General features: G+C 42.3%; 2 protein-coding genes across 9 annotated transcripts in view; one reads left to right on the top strand and one right to left on the bottom strand.

The window, feature by feature from the left end:
• The window catches only part of LOC108310640 (UDP-glucuronosyltransferase 1-6), an 85,234-nt gene that overhangs the window by 15,964 nt on the left and 51,883 nt on the right, over positions 1 to 17,387 (bottom strand). Inside the window, exon 2 of one of the 8 annotated variants that reach the window (XM_017537702.2) lies at positions 10,232 to 10,761. The exons of 5 other annotated variants lie outside the window; for them this stretch is intronic. In XM_017537702.2, the coding sequence (XP_017393191.1) occupies positions 10,232 to 10,761 (530 nt within the window). Of the gene's footprint in view, positions 1 to 10,231; positions 11,009 to 17,228; positions 17,347 to 17,387 lie in introns of those variants that run through there. 2 more of the 8 variants (XM_017537700.2, XM_017537701.2) reach the window with 2 other exon arrangements.
• Positions 2,889 to 3,938, top strand: DNAJB3 (DnaJ heat shock protein family (Hsp40) member B3). The gene has a single exon (XM_017537707.2). The coding sequence runs from the start codon at positions 2,980 to 2,982 to the stop codon at positions 3,652 to 3,654; it is 675 nt and encodes a 224-aa protein (XP_017393196.2). The 5' UTR covers positions 2,889 to 2,979; the 3' UTR covers positions 3,655 to 3,938.

Raw genomic sequence — 17,387 nt, 5'->3', positions numbered from 1 at the left:
GCCATGATTCTATTTCATGGCCCCAGCCCCCCAGTTCCCCAACCCCTAGCTGTCCCTTCTGACTCACTGCATCAGCTGCCCTCTGCACAGACTCACCTCACCACCACTTCTGGCACATTGGTCAGCAGCTTCCTGGGCCCAAAAGAAAATTCAGACTCCTCAGCCTTGCTCTCAAAACTCTGGAATAGATCCCAGCCCACCTGTCATTCTTCCTCTCTTGCCCTTCTGCTTGCCTCCTCCATCTTTTACCCTCCAGCCATTTTGGATCACTTGCTGTTCCCCAAACTTGCTTTGATGTTCCCAAATTGCTTTGTTCACACTGAACTCTACCGCCGACCAGCTTTCTATGACCATTCATTGCGTGCTTACCAAGTGCCAAGTCCCGGGTTTCAGGTTCTGTCACTAGAGGTTATATAAACTCAGCAGGTTGTTCTGGTGAGATAACACATACCCATTAGATCTATCATCCTTTATGAACTCTTAGAATGTTCATTGGTTAATCATTTCCCCTTAGAACTGAATGACCTTTACTAATGTGTTGCCTCACAATTTTTCAAAGCAAAGAATCCAGTGTCAAAAAGAGTAAGGAAGAAGTGAAGAGAACTCAAATCTCAAAACAATGTCCCCCCAAAATTCATGGTGATGATATAGCAGTTCTAGTGGAAATAATGATGTCATCCCAGGTTTATCCCCAGTGCTATAAACATGGCCTGCAAGTCTTAATGGTTTCGATACAATAAATAGTGCTGTATTTTCTTTTGTCTGAGAGGATCTCCCTGGTGTTTGTTTTAGCAGTCAAGAAAAGTGAGTAACACGCACAGTTTACCCTCCATATCCTTGGGCCTCACGTCTGCAGATTCAGCCAACAGCAGACTGAAAACATATGGGGGGGGGAAAACAATGACCAAAAAATATATACGAATAAAAAACCAATATTGCAAAACAACTACTTACATAGCATTTACATTTATTAGGTAAAAGTGATCAAGAGATAACTTGAGGTTTATAGGAGGATGTGTGTAGGTTATGTACAAATACTGTGCCATTTTGTAAAAGGAGCTTGGTATCTATATTTTGGTATGGAGAAGAGGGTTATCCTAAACTAATCCCTTCAGAATACCAGTGACTAGTGTTCTAAACTAGCAGTTATCAAAGTATAAGCCAGGAAATCCTAGGGATCCCCAAGAATTTTTCAGGAGAATTTGCAAAGTCAAAACGATTTCCATAATAATGCTACTTGATTTTTTCACTGTCATTCTCTCACAAGTGTACAGTGGGGTTTTCCAGAAGCTACATGGGTGATGTGTAATATTGCAATAGATTGAATGCAGAAGCTGACGTGAGAACCCAGCTTTCTATTAAGCCACATACTAAAGAGAGATGCAAAAAATGTAAAACGATGCCACTCTTGTCACTAATTTGTCTCAAAAAAGTAAATAAAAATATGATTTGTTAGTGTGTCATTGGTTTGTTCTTATTAAATTGCCCAATTAATATGTCTTTTAAATTTTTTAAATCTCTAATGCAGTACGTATGATAGATATAATCCACATAAACAAAATCAAATGGGCCCTGGGACTGGAACAATAGAGAACTGCAGTCTTAGACAAAAGAATGTCTTCAGCCCGGGTCAGACTAAACTCACTCCCACCACCGTCTTCCTTCCTGTGGCCGAGGAAAAAGCCTGATATAAAGCTGACTTTAAGAAGAACTAAAACAGATTCACAAGATTAAAAACAAACAAGCCCGTTCAAAAGTGGGAGAAGGATAAGAACAGACACTTTACAAAAGAAGACATACATGAGGCCAACAAACATGAAAAAATGCTCATCATCACTGGTCATTAGAGAAATGCAAATCAAAACTATATTGAGATATCATCTCACGCCAGTTAGAATGGCAATCGTTAAAAAATCTGGAGACAACAGATACTGGAGAAGATGTAGAGAAATAGGAACACTTTTACACTGTTGGTGGGAGTGTAAATTAGTTCAACCATTGTGGAAGACAGTGTGGCGATTCCTCAAGGACCTAGAAATAGAAATTCCATTTGACCCAGCAATCCCATTACTGGGTATATATCCAAAGGATTATAAATTGTTCTACTATAAGGACACATGCACACAAATGTTCATTGCCGCACTGTTTACAATAGCAAAGACCTGGAACCAACCCAAATGCCCATGGATGATAGACTGGACAGGGAAAATGTGGCACATATACACCATGGAATACTATGCAGCCATAAAGAATGATGAGTTTGTGTCCTTTGTAGGGACATGGAGGAACCTGGAAACCATCATTCTCAGCAAACTGACACAAGAACAGAAAATCAAACACCTCATGTTCTTACTCATAGGCGGGTGTTGAACAATGAGAACACATGGACACAGGGAGGGGAGCATCACTGGGGTCTGTCAGGGGGGAAATAGGGGAGGGACAGCGCGGGGTGGGGAGCTGGGGAGAGATAGCATGGGGAGAAATGTCAGATATGGGTGATGGGGAGGAAGGCAGCAAATCAGACTGCCATGTGTGTACCTATGCAACAATCTTGCATGTTCTTCACATGTACCCCAAAACCTACAATGCAATGAAAAAATACAAAAATTTAAAAAATAAGAAAAAAGAAAAACAGTTCTTCAGGCAGCCAAAGTCAAGCGCCTCTGCTTGCCCCAACCTCTTTCCCACCCTTCTTGGAGACCTGGACTGGGCAGGGGCCTGGGGTGAGTGTGGCTGGGAGAGTGGGCGGGGTCTGGTCGTGGGGCATCACAAAGCCACACAGAGAGCAGGGCCAGTCCCAGGAGCACTGCATACTGGGATGCGAGGCGCTCCTAGGCCTCCACCAATGAGATGTGGTGGCGTCATGAGGCGCGTCCCTCCCTGCGGCCCACGTCGCCGAGCACTCAGGCCTGCGCCCAGGAGCTGGGAGCCGGGCCGCTCACTGCGCCAGTGGCCCGCCGGCCGTTCTGGCCGTCCAGCATGGTGGACTACTATGAGGTGCTGGGTGTGCCCCGACAGGCCTCGACCGAGGCCATCAAGAAGGCCTACCGCAAGCTGGCGCTCAAGTGGCACCCCGACAAAAACCCGGAGAACAAGGAGGAAGCGGAGAGGAGATTCAAGCAGGTGGCCGAGGCCTACGAGGTGTTGTCGAACGCCAAGAAACGCGACATCTACGACCGCTACGGCGAGGCGGGGGCGGAGAGCGGCTGCGCCAGCGGCGGACCCTTCGAGGACCCCTTCGAGTATGTCTTCAGCTTCCGCGACCCCGCCGAGGTCTTCAGGGAGTTTTTTGGCGGCCACGACCTATTCTCGTTTGACTTCTTTGGAAACCCGCTGGAGAATATTTTTTGGGGTCGGAGGAACTCCAGGGGAAGCAGAAGCAGAGGGTCGGCACCCCTTTTCTCCACCTTCAGTGAATTTCCAGCTTTTGGGGGTGGTTTTAATTCTTTTGATACAGGATTTAGTTCCTTTGGTTCCCTGGGAAGTGGGGGTCTTTCTTCCTTCTCCACGTCCTACGATAGTGATGGGACAGGCACCTTCAAGTCCACGTCGACTTCCACTGAAATAGTTGATGGCAAAAAAATCACCACCAAGAGAATCATTGAAAATGGCCAAGAAAGGGTGGAAGTGGAGGAAGATGGAGAGTTGAGTTAAAGTCCTTGATAATAAATGGCAAAGAGCAGTTGCTCCGCATTAACATCAAATAATTCCAGTCCACATTTGAGTTAAAGCACATCTGGAGGAAGAGCGGACTTTTTTTTTTTTTTTTTGGCAGGTGAACTTTACTCTCAGAACAACTGTACCCAAGAATTTATAAACACTTGATACCAACGCCTATTCTTACTGTTGGGACTACACGGATAGGATCTCTGTTTGTCTTTCAATCGTTGTAAATATCTGCATGCACTTTGCTATTTATTAAACGTAAGCCTGAAGCAGACAGTGATTTATTTCCGGCTGCTAGGACCGAATTTTCAGCTCAGCACTTGGAACCTTACTCTTTTGCGTTTGGAAAGTGTGAACCAGGTGTTTTGCTCTAAACCATTTGACTTCAATTTTTTAGTGTGTAGTGGTGAAGTCTATGAATATATTAATAATACTTCTGGCTTAATTTAATGATGGATTTTTAATTGCAGATAAATACTCGTGATGTAGGAAGAGTTGACCATTATTTAGATAAAAGGTTAAACCCAGGATTTATAAAAGCAGGTAAACCTGGCAAAGTGGATGCATTAGTTGCCCATCACTGCTATAACAAATTACCATAAACTTGGCGGCTTAAATCTACACACGTTTATTCTGTTAATATTTTGAAGGTCAGACATTTGAATCCTGTATCACGGAGCTGAAATCAGTGTAAGAAGCATGTTCCCTCTGAAGGCTGAGGACAGACCTCGGGATTACATGATTGGTCAATGGTATACTAGGACTGTCCCCAGCCCTAACTAGGTTCTCCAACTATGGTAGGTACTGGAATTTTTTTTTTTTAAAGCATTTCCATAAGGCCACACAAAACTATGCTATTGCTGTGCTTGGGACATATATCAAATTAGGTTGATGAATGCCAAGTATACTTGTAATACTGTTTGGGTGAGGCACCATACACACAACTGAGAAAGTACCTTTCTGTTGGCATAGGTTATGTCCCAAATGAAGACCTTTTGGGGCATGTTGCCTTGGGGTAGTCCATCACAAAGAGTCTCATATTCTAGGGTCACTTCTGAGGAAAGGTTTGCTTAAGGCATGAGAGCCACTGAAGTAGACAGGCTGAAAAAAATTAAGAGCAGCATGCTGTTAACTTTTTACAGAAAAATGATGGCTTGAATACATCGTTAACCAATAAAGACTGTGAGAATGAGTTTGGATATGCTCTAGCACCCTTAGATTCCAATCTACATGGAATGGCACCCAAACAATACAGAGCAGGAACATGGCAGTCAGCTGGCACCATCCCACAGGGACGCATGGGGTCTCACACTGAACTCTGAAATCAACATGCTTGGAGGTACCTGGGTAGTGGCTTCTTATATAATAACTATATAAGATGTATCAGAATAAGACAGACTGTCAGGGCCTTTAAAAAATTAGTTCATTTTTTAGTGAACCAGGCAAGGAAACTTACAAAATTAGTTCATTTTTTAGTGAACCAGGCAAGGAAACTTACATGTGTGAAGAGACTGAGTAGCTTGCTGGGGGTAGGTTTGCTTTTGAAGCAGTTGAAGTGGTAGGAGGGCATGGGCACAGTTTCATGGTGGTTTTGTGTGTTGGAAATCACCACTCTGGGTAGGGTAGAATGAGTGGGTTTGTATCACACAATTGATTACATAAATCCCATTGTTTGGTGGTCAGTAAAGAGTGGCATACCAGTGTCACTCAGAGGTTATGGGTAACAACTCTAGCTAGTTTTAACAGTTGAAAGCAAATACAGGGTTCAGTTTTAATATATTCTGGATTAGTGCTGCCATAGATGGAAAGTGTTCCTTTTACAGAAGTGTAAAACTTTGTTTTAGATACAGGTTCTTACTGTAGCTGTTGCCTAGGCAAGATCATAGCTCACTGTAACCATGAATTCCTGGGCTCAAGTGATCCTTCCTGCTCAGCATTCCCAGTAGCTGGGACTACAGACATGCTACTATATCTACCTAATTAAAAAAAAAAAATCTTGTAGAGATGGGAACTATGTTGGCCCACTATGTTGTCCCAGCAAGAACATTTTATTTAAATAATTTTCAGAATTGAAAATCACTTTTTAAAATGTCTCAGCTCAAAAACAGAAGACTGCTAGAGGCCTGTATATTGGTATTCATCTTTTATAAAAGGGTTTCATAAGGTTTTCAGAGTGGAAAAAGGGGGCATTTCGTCTGCTGCAAAGATGACCATCTTGAGATCCTTAAAATGAATTCCCTCCATGGAATTACTTGTACCTTCTGACCAAGCATGCCAGAAAAGGAAAAGCATGACCCTGTAAGCCCCAGGAGGCCTGGAGACCTATGACCATCTCAGTAGGGTCCAAAAATCCAAAATGCCAGACATTTTTTTCTGGTTGGAGCACCACACAGCTGGTTTTAGTTCAGCTTACATCACACACTGGAAAGCATCTGGAAGAGGAAATGATCCTTTCTGTCCATCATCTTCTCCTCTGATTCCACTTTCTGTCTCCAAACAGGTAGAGAGACTTCCCCATCTTGGAAAATCATTCACACAACAGCTTGCCTTTCCGGGAATTTCTAATTCCACCTTCTTATCACATTTCTCAATAAATGCAGATCCATTTCCTTTTCTGAGACTTTCCTTTAAACCCTTTCAGTGTAACTTCAATCATCACAAATCTTGTTAGTCTGTTCTCACACTGCTATAAAGACATACCCAAGACTGGGTAATTTATAAAGGAAAGAGGCTTAATTGACTCAGTTCCACATGGCTGGGTTGGGGGCACCTCTGGAAACAAAATTGTGACAGAAGGTAAGAGAGAGGCGAAGGTATGTCTCACATGGCAGCAGGCAAGAGAGACAAAGAGGAAGAGCTTGTGAGTGAAGGGGGAAAAGTCCCTTATAAAACCATCAGCTCTCATAAGAACACATTCAGTATGATGAGAACAGCATGGGGGAAACTGCCCACACGATCCAGTCACCTCCCACCAGGCCCCATCCTTAACACTTGGGGATTATGGAAATTACAATTTGCGATGAGATTTGGGAAGAAACACAGAGTCAAACCATATCATTCTGCCCCTGGCCCCTCCCAAATCTCATGTCTTTTCACATTTTTAAACCAATCATGCCTTCCGAACAGTCCTCCAAAGTCTTAACTCATTTTAGCATTAACTCCAAAGTCCACAGTCCAAAGACTCATATGAGACAAGGCAAGTCCCTTCCCCCATGAGCCTGTAAAATCAAAAACAAGTTAGTTACTTCCAAGACACAATAGGGGTACAGAAATTGGGTAAATGTTCTCATTCCAAACGGGAGAAATTGGCCAAAATAAAGGGGCTACAGGGCCCATGCAAGTCCAAAATCAGGCAGGGCACTCATTAAATCTTAAAGCTCCAAAATTATCTCATTTGACTTCATGTCTCACATCTAGGTCATGCTGATGCTAGAAGTGGGCTTCCACAGTCTTGGACAGCTCTGACCCTATGGCTTTGCAGGGTAAAGCCCCTCTCCTAGCTGCTTTCAGAGGCTGGCATTGAGCGTCTGAGGCTTTTCCAGGCACATGGTGCAAGCTATTGGATCTACTATTCTGAGTCCTGGAGGATGGTGGCCCTATTCTCACAACTCCACTAGGCAGTGCCCCAATGGCGACTCTGTGTGGGGGGCTCCAACCCCACATTTCTCTTCCACACTGCCCTAGCAGAGGTTCTCCATAAGGGCTCCACCCATGCAGCAAAATTCTGCCTGGACAGCCAGACATTTCCATACATCCTCTGAAATTTATGTGAAGGTTCCCAAACCTAAATTCTTATCTTCTGTGTACCCGCAGGTCCAACACCACATGGAAGCTGCCAAGGCTTGAGGCTTGTACACTCTGAAGCAATAGCCTGAGCTGTACCTTGGCCCCTTTTAGCCATGGCTGGAGCCACTGGGACATAGGGCACCAAGCTGTGAGGCCGCACACAGCAGGGGGCACCTAGACCCAGCCCACAAAATTTTTTTTCCTTCGTAGGCCTCAGGCCTGTGATGGGAGGGTCTGCTGCAAAGTTCTCTCATGCTCTAGGGCCATTTTCCCCATTATCTTGGCAATTAACATTTTGATCCTCCTTATGTAAATTTATGCAGCCAGTATTTCTGCAGCTGGCTTGAATTTCTCCCCACAGAATGGGTGGTTTTTCTTTTCTACCACATGGTGAGGCTGCAAATTTTCCAAACTTTTATGCTCTGCTTCCCTTTTAAACATAAGTTCCAATTTCAGATCATCTCTCTCAAGTTCAAAGTTCCACAGATATGTAGGGCAAGGGGAAAATGCCACCAGTCTCTTTCTAAACCATGGCAAGAGTGACCTTTGCTCCAGGTCCCAATAAGTTCCTCATCTCCATCTGAGACTGAGCGTGGACTTCATTGTCCACAACATTATCGGCATTTTGGTCAAAACAGTTCAACAAGTCTCTAGGAAGTTCCAAACTTTCCCACATCTTCCTGTCTTCTTCTGAGCTCTCCAAACTGTTCCAACGGCTGCCTGTTACCCAGTTCCAAAGTCACTTCCACATTTTCAAGTATCTTTATAGCAGTAACCCACTCTTGGTAGTACCAATTTACTGTATTAATCCATTCTCACACTGCTATAAAGACATACCCAAGACTGGGTAATTTATAAAGGAAAGAGCTTTAATTGACTCTCAGTTCCACATGGCTGCAGTGTGGGGGGGGGGGCGGCGGCCCCAGGAAACTTGGAAACTTGCAATCCTGGAAGAAGGTGAGAGAGAGGCAAAGGCATGTCTTACATAGTGGCGTGCGCACGCACACGAGAAACAGGGGAGTGGGGAGAGCTTGCATGTGAATGGAGAAGGGCCCCTTATAAAACCATCAGATCTTATAAGAACTCATTCAGTATGATGAGAGCAGCAGGTGGGAAACTGCCTCCATGATCCAATCACCTCCCACCAGGTCCCATCCTTGACACGTGGGGGTTATGGGAATTACAATTCAAGGTGAGATTTAGTGGGGGACACAGAGCCAAACCTATTAAATCTCGTGTGACCTCATGCTGAGAAACAGTCATTGGTCTCACTATTGAATAATTAGCCTGTTCTTTATCACACTCGAAAATTAGCCTGTTAATGTGGAATTCTCTAAAGGGCATAGCAAGAGTGACATGTGCCATAGTTCCCAATTTGTTCTGCTCCACTGAGATGACAGTGAGGATTTGAGCCAATGTACTTAACTCTAGAAAATATGTTCATATTGAAAAACTACAAGAAAAGGGCAACAGTCACTATTTAAATGCCATCCCACTTTTCAACATTTTTACAAATCTAATAAACACATATTTCATCACTGAATGGCTAAATTGCATGAGGGGGAAAAACCACCAGTAAAACAAACATTATGGGGTTTGATCAAAAACAAAAATGAAGCTTAGAATCTTTTGCAATAATACCTATGTTAATAAAAAGAAATAAAGAAATAAGAATACAAAAGGATCTAAAGTCATGGAAGTTCATATACATTTGGTGAATACACCATAAAAAGGCTGAATTCTCTTATGAAATATATGGCACACCAAGGAATAAAATACAATATTCAGCTCCCAGAGTACCATTTCAATGAAACCCAAATATTCTGGATTAATGAAAGCTGTGTCCAAAATTTTTGATAAAGGAGTAGGTCCCACTGTAGAAACCTGGAGTGGGATAGGGTGGGTTTGGTGATGTGGTCAGCCCCTCCTGAGAACCCCTCCCCTGCTTGGACACATGTCCATTCATCACTGTCCTTAGCTTCACTGGGCTTATAGACTCACAGTCTTTTCTCCTCTCTAGCCCTTCCACCATCTCTTGGTATTTTCAGCATTCCAAGTAGAAGACTCATTTGACATGCAACCATCACTGTGCCTTCCCAACCCTGAGATGGCCCCACATCATGCACCAGACCCCAAATCCTGACCAGAAAAGCTTTCGTCAGCACAAATTCCTCTCTGGTAAGCAAACTCTGTGTGTCATTCTCTAATCACAGACATCCATCCCACTTTCATTGCTCCACTTCCACTGAACTGGGTAAACCTCTTTGAGCTTCTACTTTCTGTGAGTGTTTAGGTCTCCTGTGGACACCTCTCTTTCACAAGAAGGGATCACTAAAAATTATCACGTCAACAATTGTAATTTGCTGTTGCATCATCTTTCCACTGAAAATCGCACAAGCAAAAACCCTAGGATGGAGCAGTTCCTAGTGTAGTCTCCCTGCTCCTGCCTAGCTGAAGGACATGCACAACCATGAAGACGGTGCCTTTACAAACGAACAGTCTCAGTGAACCAGACCAGTCCTTGTCCATCCTTTGACAGACCCTCATCCTTGCCTCTCCTTCCTCTCAGTGACTATTCAATACACTACTATAGTATTGAAGTACACTACTACTGTATAGACTCCTTAACAGTTTATCTCACCGAAGGCTATTACAACAACGAGAGGCAGAAATGAAATCTTTAAAAAGATAAGTAGATATGGAAGCACTTGCAAGTAAACACATTTTTTTTAAAGTGTTTTGCCTGGAACATTGATTGCATGAAGGCACCAATACAGACCTGAGGTAGCGGCTTCCTGTTGGCACAGTTGATGCCCCCAATGAAGACCATGTTGGGCATGATCGGCCTGGGGTAATCCATCACAAAGTCCCCTCTGAACAACCACACAGATGCATGGCTGAGAATATCCACCACTGACACCTCTCTCTGAAAAAGCTCAGAGGCAAGGCTTGCATAAGGAGCAGAAAAAGCATGGCAAATATAGGACAGGGCCAGAGGGTAGAGCATGTTCTTTACCCTCTGCAGGAATTTCATGTGGTCTGAATTTGTTGTTAGTAACTTAGGAACATAGGAGTAAGGATTTGGACATTGTGTGCCCTTAAAGTCTAAGTCACATGGAATGTACCTCAAAAAAAACACAGTAGGAATCGACAGGTACTTAGCCAGCACTGCCCCGCAGAGGTAAACGGGGTCTGTTAAAACCACATCAAAGGAAGTAGCATTCAGGTGCCTGATCAGGGTCTCATTATGCAGTAGCTCCACACAAGCCCCATGTGCAACCAAAGACATATTTTTCAAAATTTCCATACTTCTAGCAAATTTCTTTAGAAAATGTTCTGTTTCAAAGAACAGTTGAGTGTGGCTCAGCAAAAGGTGATTACATTCGTCCTGGGTGTATGGAATGGCATAGGTTGTCAGGTTGAAAAAGTCCTCTTCTTTGATGTGCATATTCACCTCCGGGGTGAGGACCACTGCCTGGTGGCCTCTGGAGTGGAGCTCCCGCACGACCTCCCGCATGCTGAGCCAGTGGCTGCCATCCGTGGGCAGCACCAGCACCTTCCCACTCTCAGCCCATGGCTGGACACTGAGTAGGAGTAACAGTCCTGTGGCCAGTCGCTGCAAGGGAAACTGGAGTCCTGTGATCATCTCAGCAGAAGCCACTGACAGCTGACTGTCCACCCCACGCAGTGCCTCCTACATCTGTTTTGTCTCATTTACCTTGTCACTGAGCCACTTAGCAAATAAACATGTAACTGAAGACAAAGTGCCCAGCTGCAGTTAATTATTACTGATTAATCTATCGTTGTCTTTCATTATGGGCACCATAGTCCGTAAGAAGAGGTCATACCAGCCAAGTCCAGAGACAGAAAAAGACATCTCAGAAGCCTGACCTGTGTGGTTTTGTTCCCTTCTGACAATCTCACAGAGCTAAACATACAAACTGGAACTCTTTAATGTTTTTAAGAGATCATAGAAGCTAATCTTCACATCTTGGGATAGACAAAGCTTCCTTAGGGTATAAAAAGTACAAACGATAAAAACTTTGCTAGATTGAACTTCATCAAATCTAAAACTTTTGCTCTTTGAAAGGTATTGTTTTTAAAAAATGAACAAAGGAAGGTAAGGACAAAAGGAGATCATTGAATGGTAAGCGGATAGCTCTGGAGCCTGGAGAATAGAAGTCTGTGGAGGACAGGAACAAAAATTTAAATGGCTAAATAGAGGAAAACCTCCAAGCTTTGAATAAGATGTGGCTTTCACTTTAAGCTTAGTGTCTCCGGTAGGCAGAATCACAGCCCCACAAAAGTATCTACATTGCAGTTCCTCAAACCTGGGAATATGTTCCATTACAGGTGGAAGAGACTTCACAGATGATTAAATTAAGGGTTTCGAGATGGGGGCATTATTCTGGGTATCTGGGCAGGACAATGGAATCACAAGGGCTCTTACAAGTGAAAGAGACAGATGTTAAGAGTTGGAGACTTGAAGATGCTACACTGCGTCTCCATGGAAATGGAAAAGTGCCATAGAATTCCAAAATTAACAAGGACAAAGGAAATTTCTGTTAAAGGAATGAGCTTACACTCAATGGAAAGAATACAATTAAGAACAGACAGAATCAGAATGCTGACTTCAAAAGAAACTATCAGATTGAAGCCATTTTGGGTTTTGTTGTGTTTTAAATAAATAAATCAAAAAACCACAGGAGCTGAAACTCCGGAGCTCGATGATCCTCTCACCTCTCACCTGAGCCTCCCAAGTAGCTGGGACCACAGGAGAATGCCACTGCACCCAGCTTTTCATATTGGAGTTTTAAAAAATGTTTTCTAAACCTTTTAAACAAGATTTTCACATACCAAAGAAATTTTTATTTTTTCAAGATGGGCCTCGCTCTGTCACCCAGGCTGGAGTGAGGTGGCATGAACATGGCACACTGCAGCCTCCACCTCCTCGGATCAAGTGATCCTCCTGCCTCAGCCTCCTGAGTAGCTGAGACCACAGGCATCCACCATCATGCCTGGATAATTTTTTGATTTTTTTGTAGAGATGGAGTCTCACTATGTTGCCCAGGCTGCTCTCAGAGTCCAAACAATCCTCCTGCCTCAGCCTCCCAAAGGCTGAAATTACAGGTGTGAGCCACCCACCTGCATACAAATAATTTTTAAATTAAAACTGATGGGGAATTAGAAATATAACATAGGAATAGCAATAGTGATATCAGATGAAATGTATTTTTAGGATTATTATCTAATGACAACAGCAAACTATGTGAACAAATGAAGAAAATACAAGTCTCAATCCTACTTGCACCAGTCTAATCACTATGTATAAAGCAAAAGCTATTCAAGAACCGAAATATTACTGGAGCAAGATCTGTTATATAAGGGGATTTTTTAAAAGACATGCTTCCCAGAATTTGGCAGGTTCAGTAGACGGTTTTTTAAAAGATAGTAAAATTGGCTTGGTTGGTGGCTCATGCCTGTAATCCCAGCACTTTGGGAGGCCAAGGCTAGTGAATCACTTGAGGTCAGGCATTCGAGACCAACCTGGCCAACATGATGAAAGCTCATATCCACAAAAAATACGAAAAAAAAAATTAGCTGGGCATGGTGGCGTGCACCTGTAGTACCAGCTACTTGGGAGACTGAGGCAGGAGAATCAGATGAACCCGGGAGGAGGAGGTTGCAATGAGCCAAGATCTCACCACTGCACTCCAGACTGGGCAACAGAGTGAGATTCATTTAAAAAAAAAAATAAAGAAAAGAAAAATTGAAAAGATAGAATTTCAGTTGTGTCCATGGAACATTTATGAACACTGACCATATAGTAGTCACTAACTACATGTAACTATTGAGCGCTTGAAATGTGGCTATTCCAAATTAACGTATGCTGTAAGTGTCAGATATGTGTTAGATTTTGCAGACTTAATAAGAAAAAAACTATGGAAAATAGTTAAGTCATAATCTTATGTTGAATACATGTTGAAAGGATAGTATTTGGGATATATCTGGTTAAATAAAATGCATTATTAAAATTAATTTCAGTGGTTTCTTTTTGCTGGTTTTTAACATGACCGCTAAAAAAGTTTCAATTATATGTATGTGGTTTACATTATATTTTTATTGGACAATTCTGTATTAGACCATCAAGATAACCTATTAAAAATTTTTTAAGTAGTGTCTTCACAAGAAACCTTCTCTTACTATAATCCAAAATAACTAGAAAAAATAAGAGAGAGATGACTACAAAAAATATTAACAATATCAGAATTAGGAAATAGCCTTATAAATAGGTGTGGCATCGAAGGAGAAATTTTAAAACTGGTATTTAAATTATCTAAAAGCAATGAAAAGAATAGCAATTTTTACCAAAACCTAAGGGACATAGAAAAAGTTTTACTCAGAGCCCTCAATGCTTCATTAAAAAAAAAAAAATCAAATGTAAAGAAATGTAATTTTCCTCTAATGAAGTTAGAAAAGCAGCTACAAAATCAACCAAAAGAAACTAGGATGAAATCACTAAGGCAAAAATAAGCTGCAATTAATGAAACAGAAAACAAAACAGTAAAAAGAATATGCAAATTCCAGTTATTTCTTTGAGAAGACCAATAAAATAATTTAACCTATCATAAACTTTAAATCAAGGAGAAAGAGAGAGGGCAAAAACTTCTGATTTCAATTTTGGTCTTGTATACTTGTAGAAAAATATCAAATCTAAGGGTCAACCAAACCAAATAAGTAAGGGTGACAAAATAACAAAGGAAGTTAATGTAATATAAATGATAATGGCATGCTTATCACAGACAATACATGATAAAGATTTTGGTGTAAATAATCTTTCGTGCACTCAGTAAACTGGCATGAACATGGCACAGGTCTCCAGGCAACACACCTTGTCCTGCAAGAATCTTTTAAAACTCTAATAATGGTGATGATAGGTATTCCTCTAAGAGGCCTAAGGTGATCTGTGAAAATTCTTCTTTATTCACTTGATCCAGAAACCCCCACAAAATCATGCAAATCAAGAGGTTTCAGTTTTCCTGTTCGCTTAAAGGACATTCCTGAAACTACCCAGGCCATCAAGTATATGCACACACAAAGAGCCACCAAGTGTCTGAAAGATGTCCCTTTACTGAAGCAGTGTGTGCCATTTTGATGTTGCAGTGGAGGGGCTGGGAAGTGTGCCCAGGGCCAAACAGTGGGGCTGGACACAGGGTCAGTGGCCCACATAGGGTGCTGGACCTTTGCTGCACATGCTTTAAAATGCAGAGAACAATGTGGAATGTAAGCGTTTGGATGTAGATTCTCTAAGGGTCAACGAAACCAAATAAGTAAGGGTGACAAAAAACAAAGGAAATTAATGTAATAAAATTTAGTCCCAGCACTTAAGCACAATTAAGCGTATCAGGTAAACAAAGCATCCAAGATGAGCTATGGGACTTGCAGAGCTCATTATTGGATTAAACCATACATGACCCCCCAGTGCCACATCCAGAAGATCTATACGGACAAGGAACAAATTGTTCCTAAACCTGAGGATGAGGTTGTAGAGAAGAAAAAGATATCTCAGAAGAAATCGAAGAAAAAAATACCCATGGCACCAGAATAAATTTAGCATAAAATAAATGCAATTAAACTAAAACAATACTAATGATAACAGATAATATTTATTGGGTGCTCACTATGAAATCATTAAAACTAAAATGGTTAGGGTACCTGTCCTAGGTCATATAGCTAGTAAGATAAGAGTGAAGATTGGAGCCAGTGCAGTTCAGCCTAGAGAATACATTAATAGTGAAAAACCGGAAGAAAAGAGCCACAATCACTATTCAAATGCCTTCCTAATTTTCCACATTTTTACAAATCTAAAGAACATACATATTTTTACAATTCAGTAACTGCATTGCATAGGGGAAAAGAAAACCAGTAGAACAAATATCTTGTGGTTTCACCAAAAACAAAAATAAGTCGGGCGTGCTGGCTCACATCTGTAATCCCAGCACTTTGGGAGGCCAAGGTGGGCGAATCACTAGGTCAAGAGATCGAGACCATCCTGGCCAACATGGTGAAACCCCATCTCTACTAAAAATACAAAAATTAGCTGAGTGTGGTGGCACGCGCCTGTAGTCCCAGCTACTCAGGAGGCTGAGGTAGGAGAATCGCTAGAACCCAGGAGGTAGAGGTTGCAGTGAGCTGAGATGGAGCCACTGCACTCATGCCTGGCGCCACAGCAAGACTCTATCTCAAAATAAATAAATAAATATATTATAAATAAATAAATATATATTAAGTAAGTAAATTATAAATATATGTATATAAAGTTTAGTGTCCTTTGCAATAATACCTACACTAATAAAAAGAAGTACAGAAATAAGAATTCAAAGGACCATGAATAAACTCATAGAAGTTCATATAAATTCAGTGAATATAACAAAAAGGGCTCATTCTCTCACAAGAAAGATGGCTCCCTGGCTGGGCGTGGTGGCTCGTGCCAGTAATCCCAGCACTTTGGAAGGCCAAGAGGGGCAGATCACATGAGGTCAGGGGTTCAAGACCAGCCTGGCCAAAATGGCGAAACTCCGTCTCTATTAAAAAAAAAAAATAGCTAGGAGTGGTGGCACATGCCTGTAGTTCCAGCTACTCAGAAGGCTGAGGCAGGAGACTCTCTTAAACCCGGGAGGTGGAGGCTGCAGTGAGCTGAGATCGGGCCACTGATCTCCAGCCTGAGCGACAAAGCGAGAATCAAAAAAAAAAAAAAAAAAAAAGATGGCTCCCTCAGTGATGTGTGAATTTGGTTTCTCAGATCCCAGAGTACTATTTCATCAAAACCCAAATATTCTGTATTAATGAAAGCCACCTCTGAAACTTTTGGAAAAAGAATAGGTCCCACTATAGAAACTTTGAGTGGGATAGGGTGGGTTTGGTGATGTGGTCAGCCCCTCCAGAGAAACCGTTCCCTTCTTGAACACATGTCCATTCATCACTGTCCCCAGCTTCACTGGGCTTATAGATTCAGTCTTCTCTCCTCTCTAGCTCCTTCTACTCTCTCTTGATAATTTCAGCATTCCAAGTAGAAGACCCATTTGGCATGCAACCATCACTGTGCCTTCCCAACTCTGCGATGTCCCCAAATCATACACCAGACCCCCAATTCCTGGTCAGAAAAACTTTTGTCAGCACAGATCCCTCTCTGGAAACCAGACTCCGTGTGTCATTCTCTAATCACAGACATCCATCCCACCTTTACTGCCCCACTTCCACTGCACTGAGTCAACCTCTTTGAAGCTTCTACTTTCTGTGAGTGTTTAGGTCTCCTGTGGCCACCTCTTTAACTTTTGCAAGAAGGGATCACTAAAAATTATCACGTCAACAATTGTAATTTGCTGTTGCATCATCTTTCCACTGAAAATCACGCAAGCAAAAACCCCAGGATGGAGCAGTTCCCAATGTAGTGTCCCTGCTCCTGTCCAGCTGAAGGACATGCAACAACCATGAAGATGGTGCCTTTACAAATGAACAGTCTCGGTGAACCGCACCAGTCCTTGTCCATCCTTTGACAGACCCTCGTCCCTGCCTCTCCTTCCTCTCAGTGGCCATTGAAAACCTGAAATACACTAGATGCTTTAACAATTTATCTCACTGAAGACTATTATGACAATGAAAGAGGAAAAAAATTTTTGGAAAGATAAGTAGATATAGAAGCACTTATAAGTAAATACATTTTTTAAAAAGTGTTTTGCCTGGAACATTGATTGCATGAAGGCACCAATACAGACCTGAGATAGTGGCTTCCTGTTGGCACAGTTGATGCCTCCAATGAAGACCATGTTGGGCATGATTGGCCTGGGGTAATCCATCACAAAGTCCCCTCTGAACAACCACACAGATGCATGGCTGAGAATATCCACCACTGACACCTCTCTCTGAAAAAGCTC

This window comes from Cebus imitator, unplaced genomic scaffold (genome assembly GCF_001604975.1).
Source record: "Cebus imitator isolate Cc_AM_T3 unplaced genomic scaffold, Cebus_imitator-1.0 Scaffold106, whole genome shotgun sequence".
In the NCBI taxonomy this organism is placed as follows: Eukaryota; Metazoa; Chordata; class Mammalia; order Primates; family Cebidae; genus Cebus; species Cebus imitator.
The sequence above is the reverse complement of the archived record's forward strand: the minus strand, read 5'-3'. Positions and strand labels throughout refer to the sequence as shown.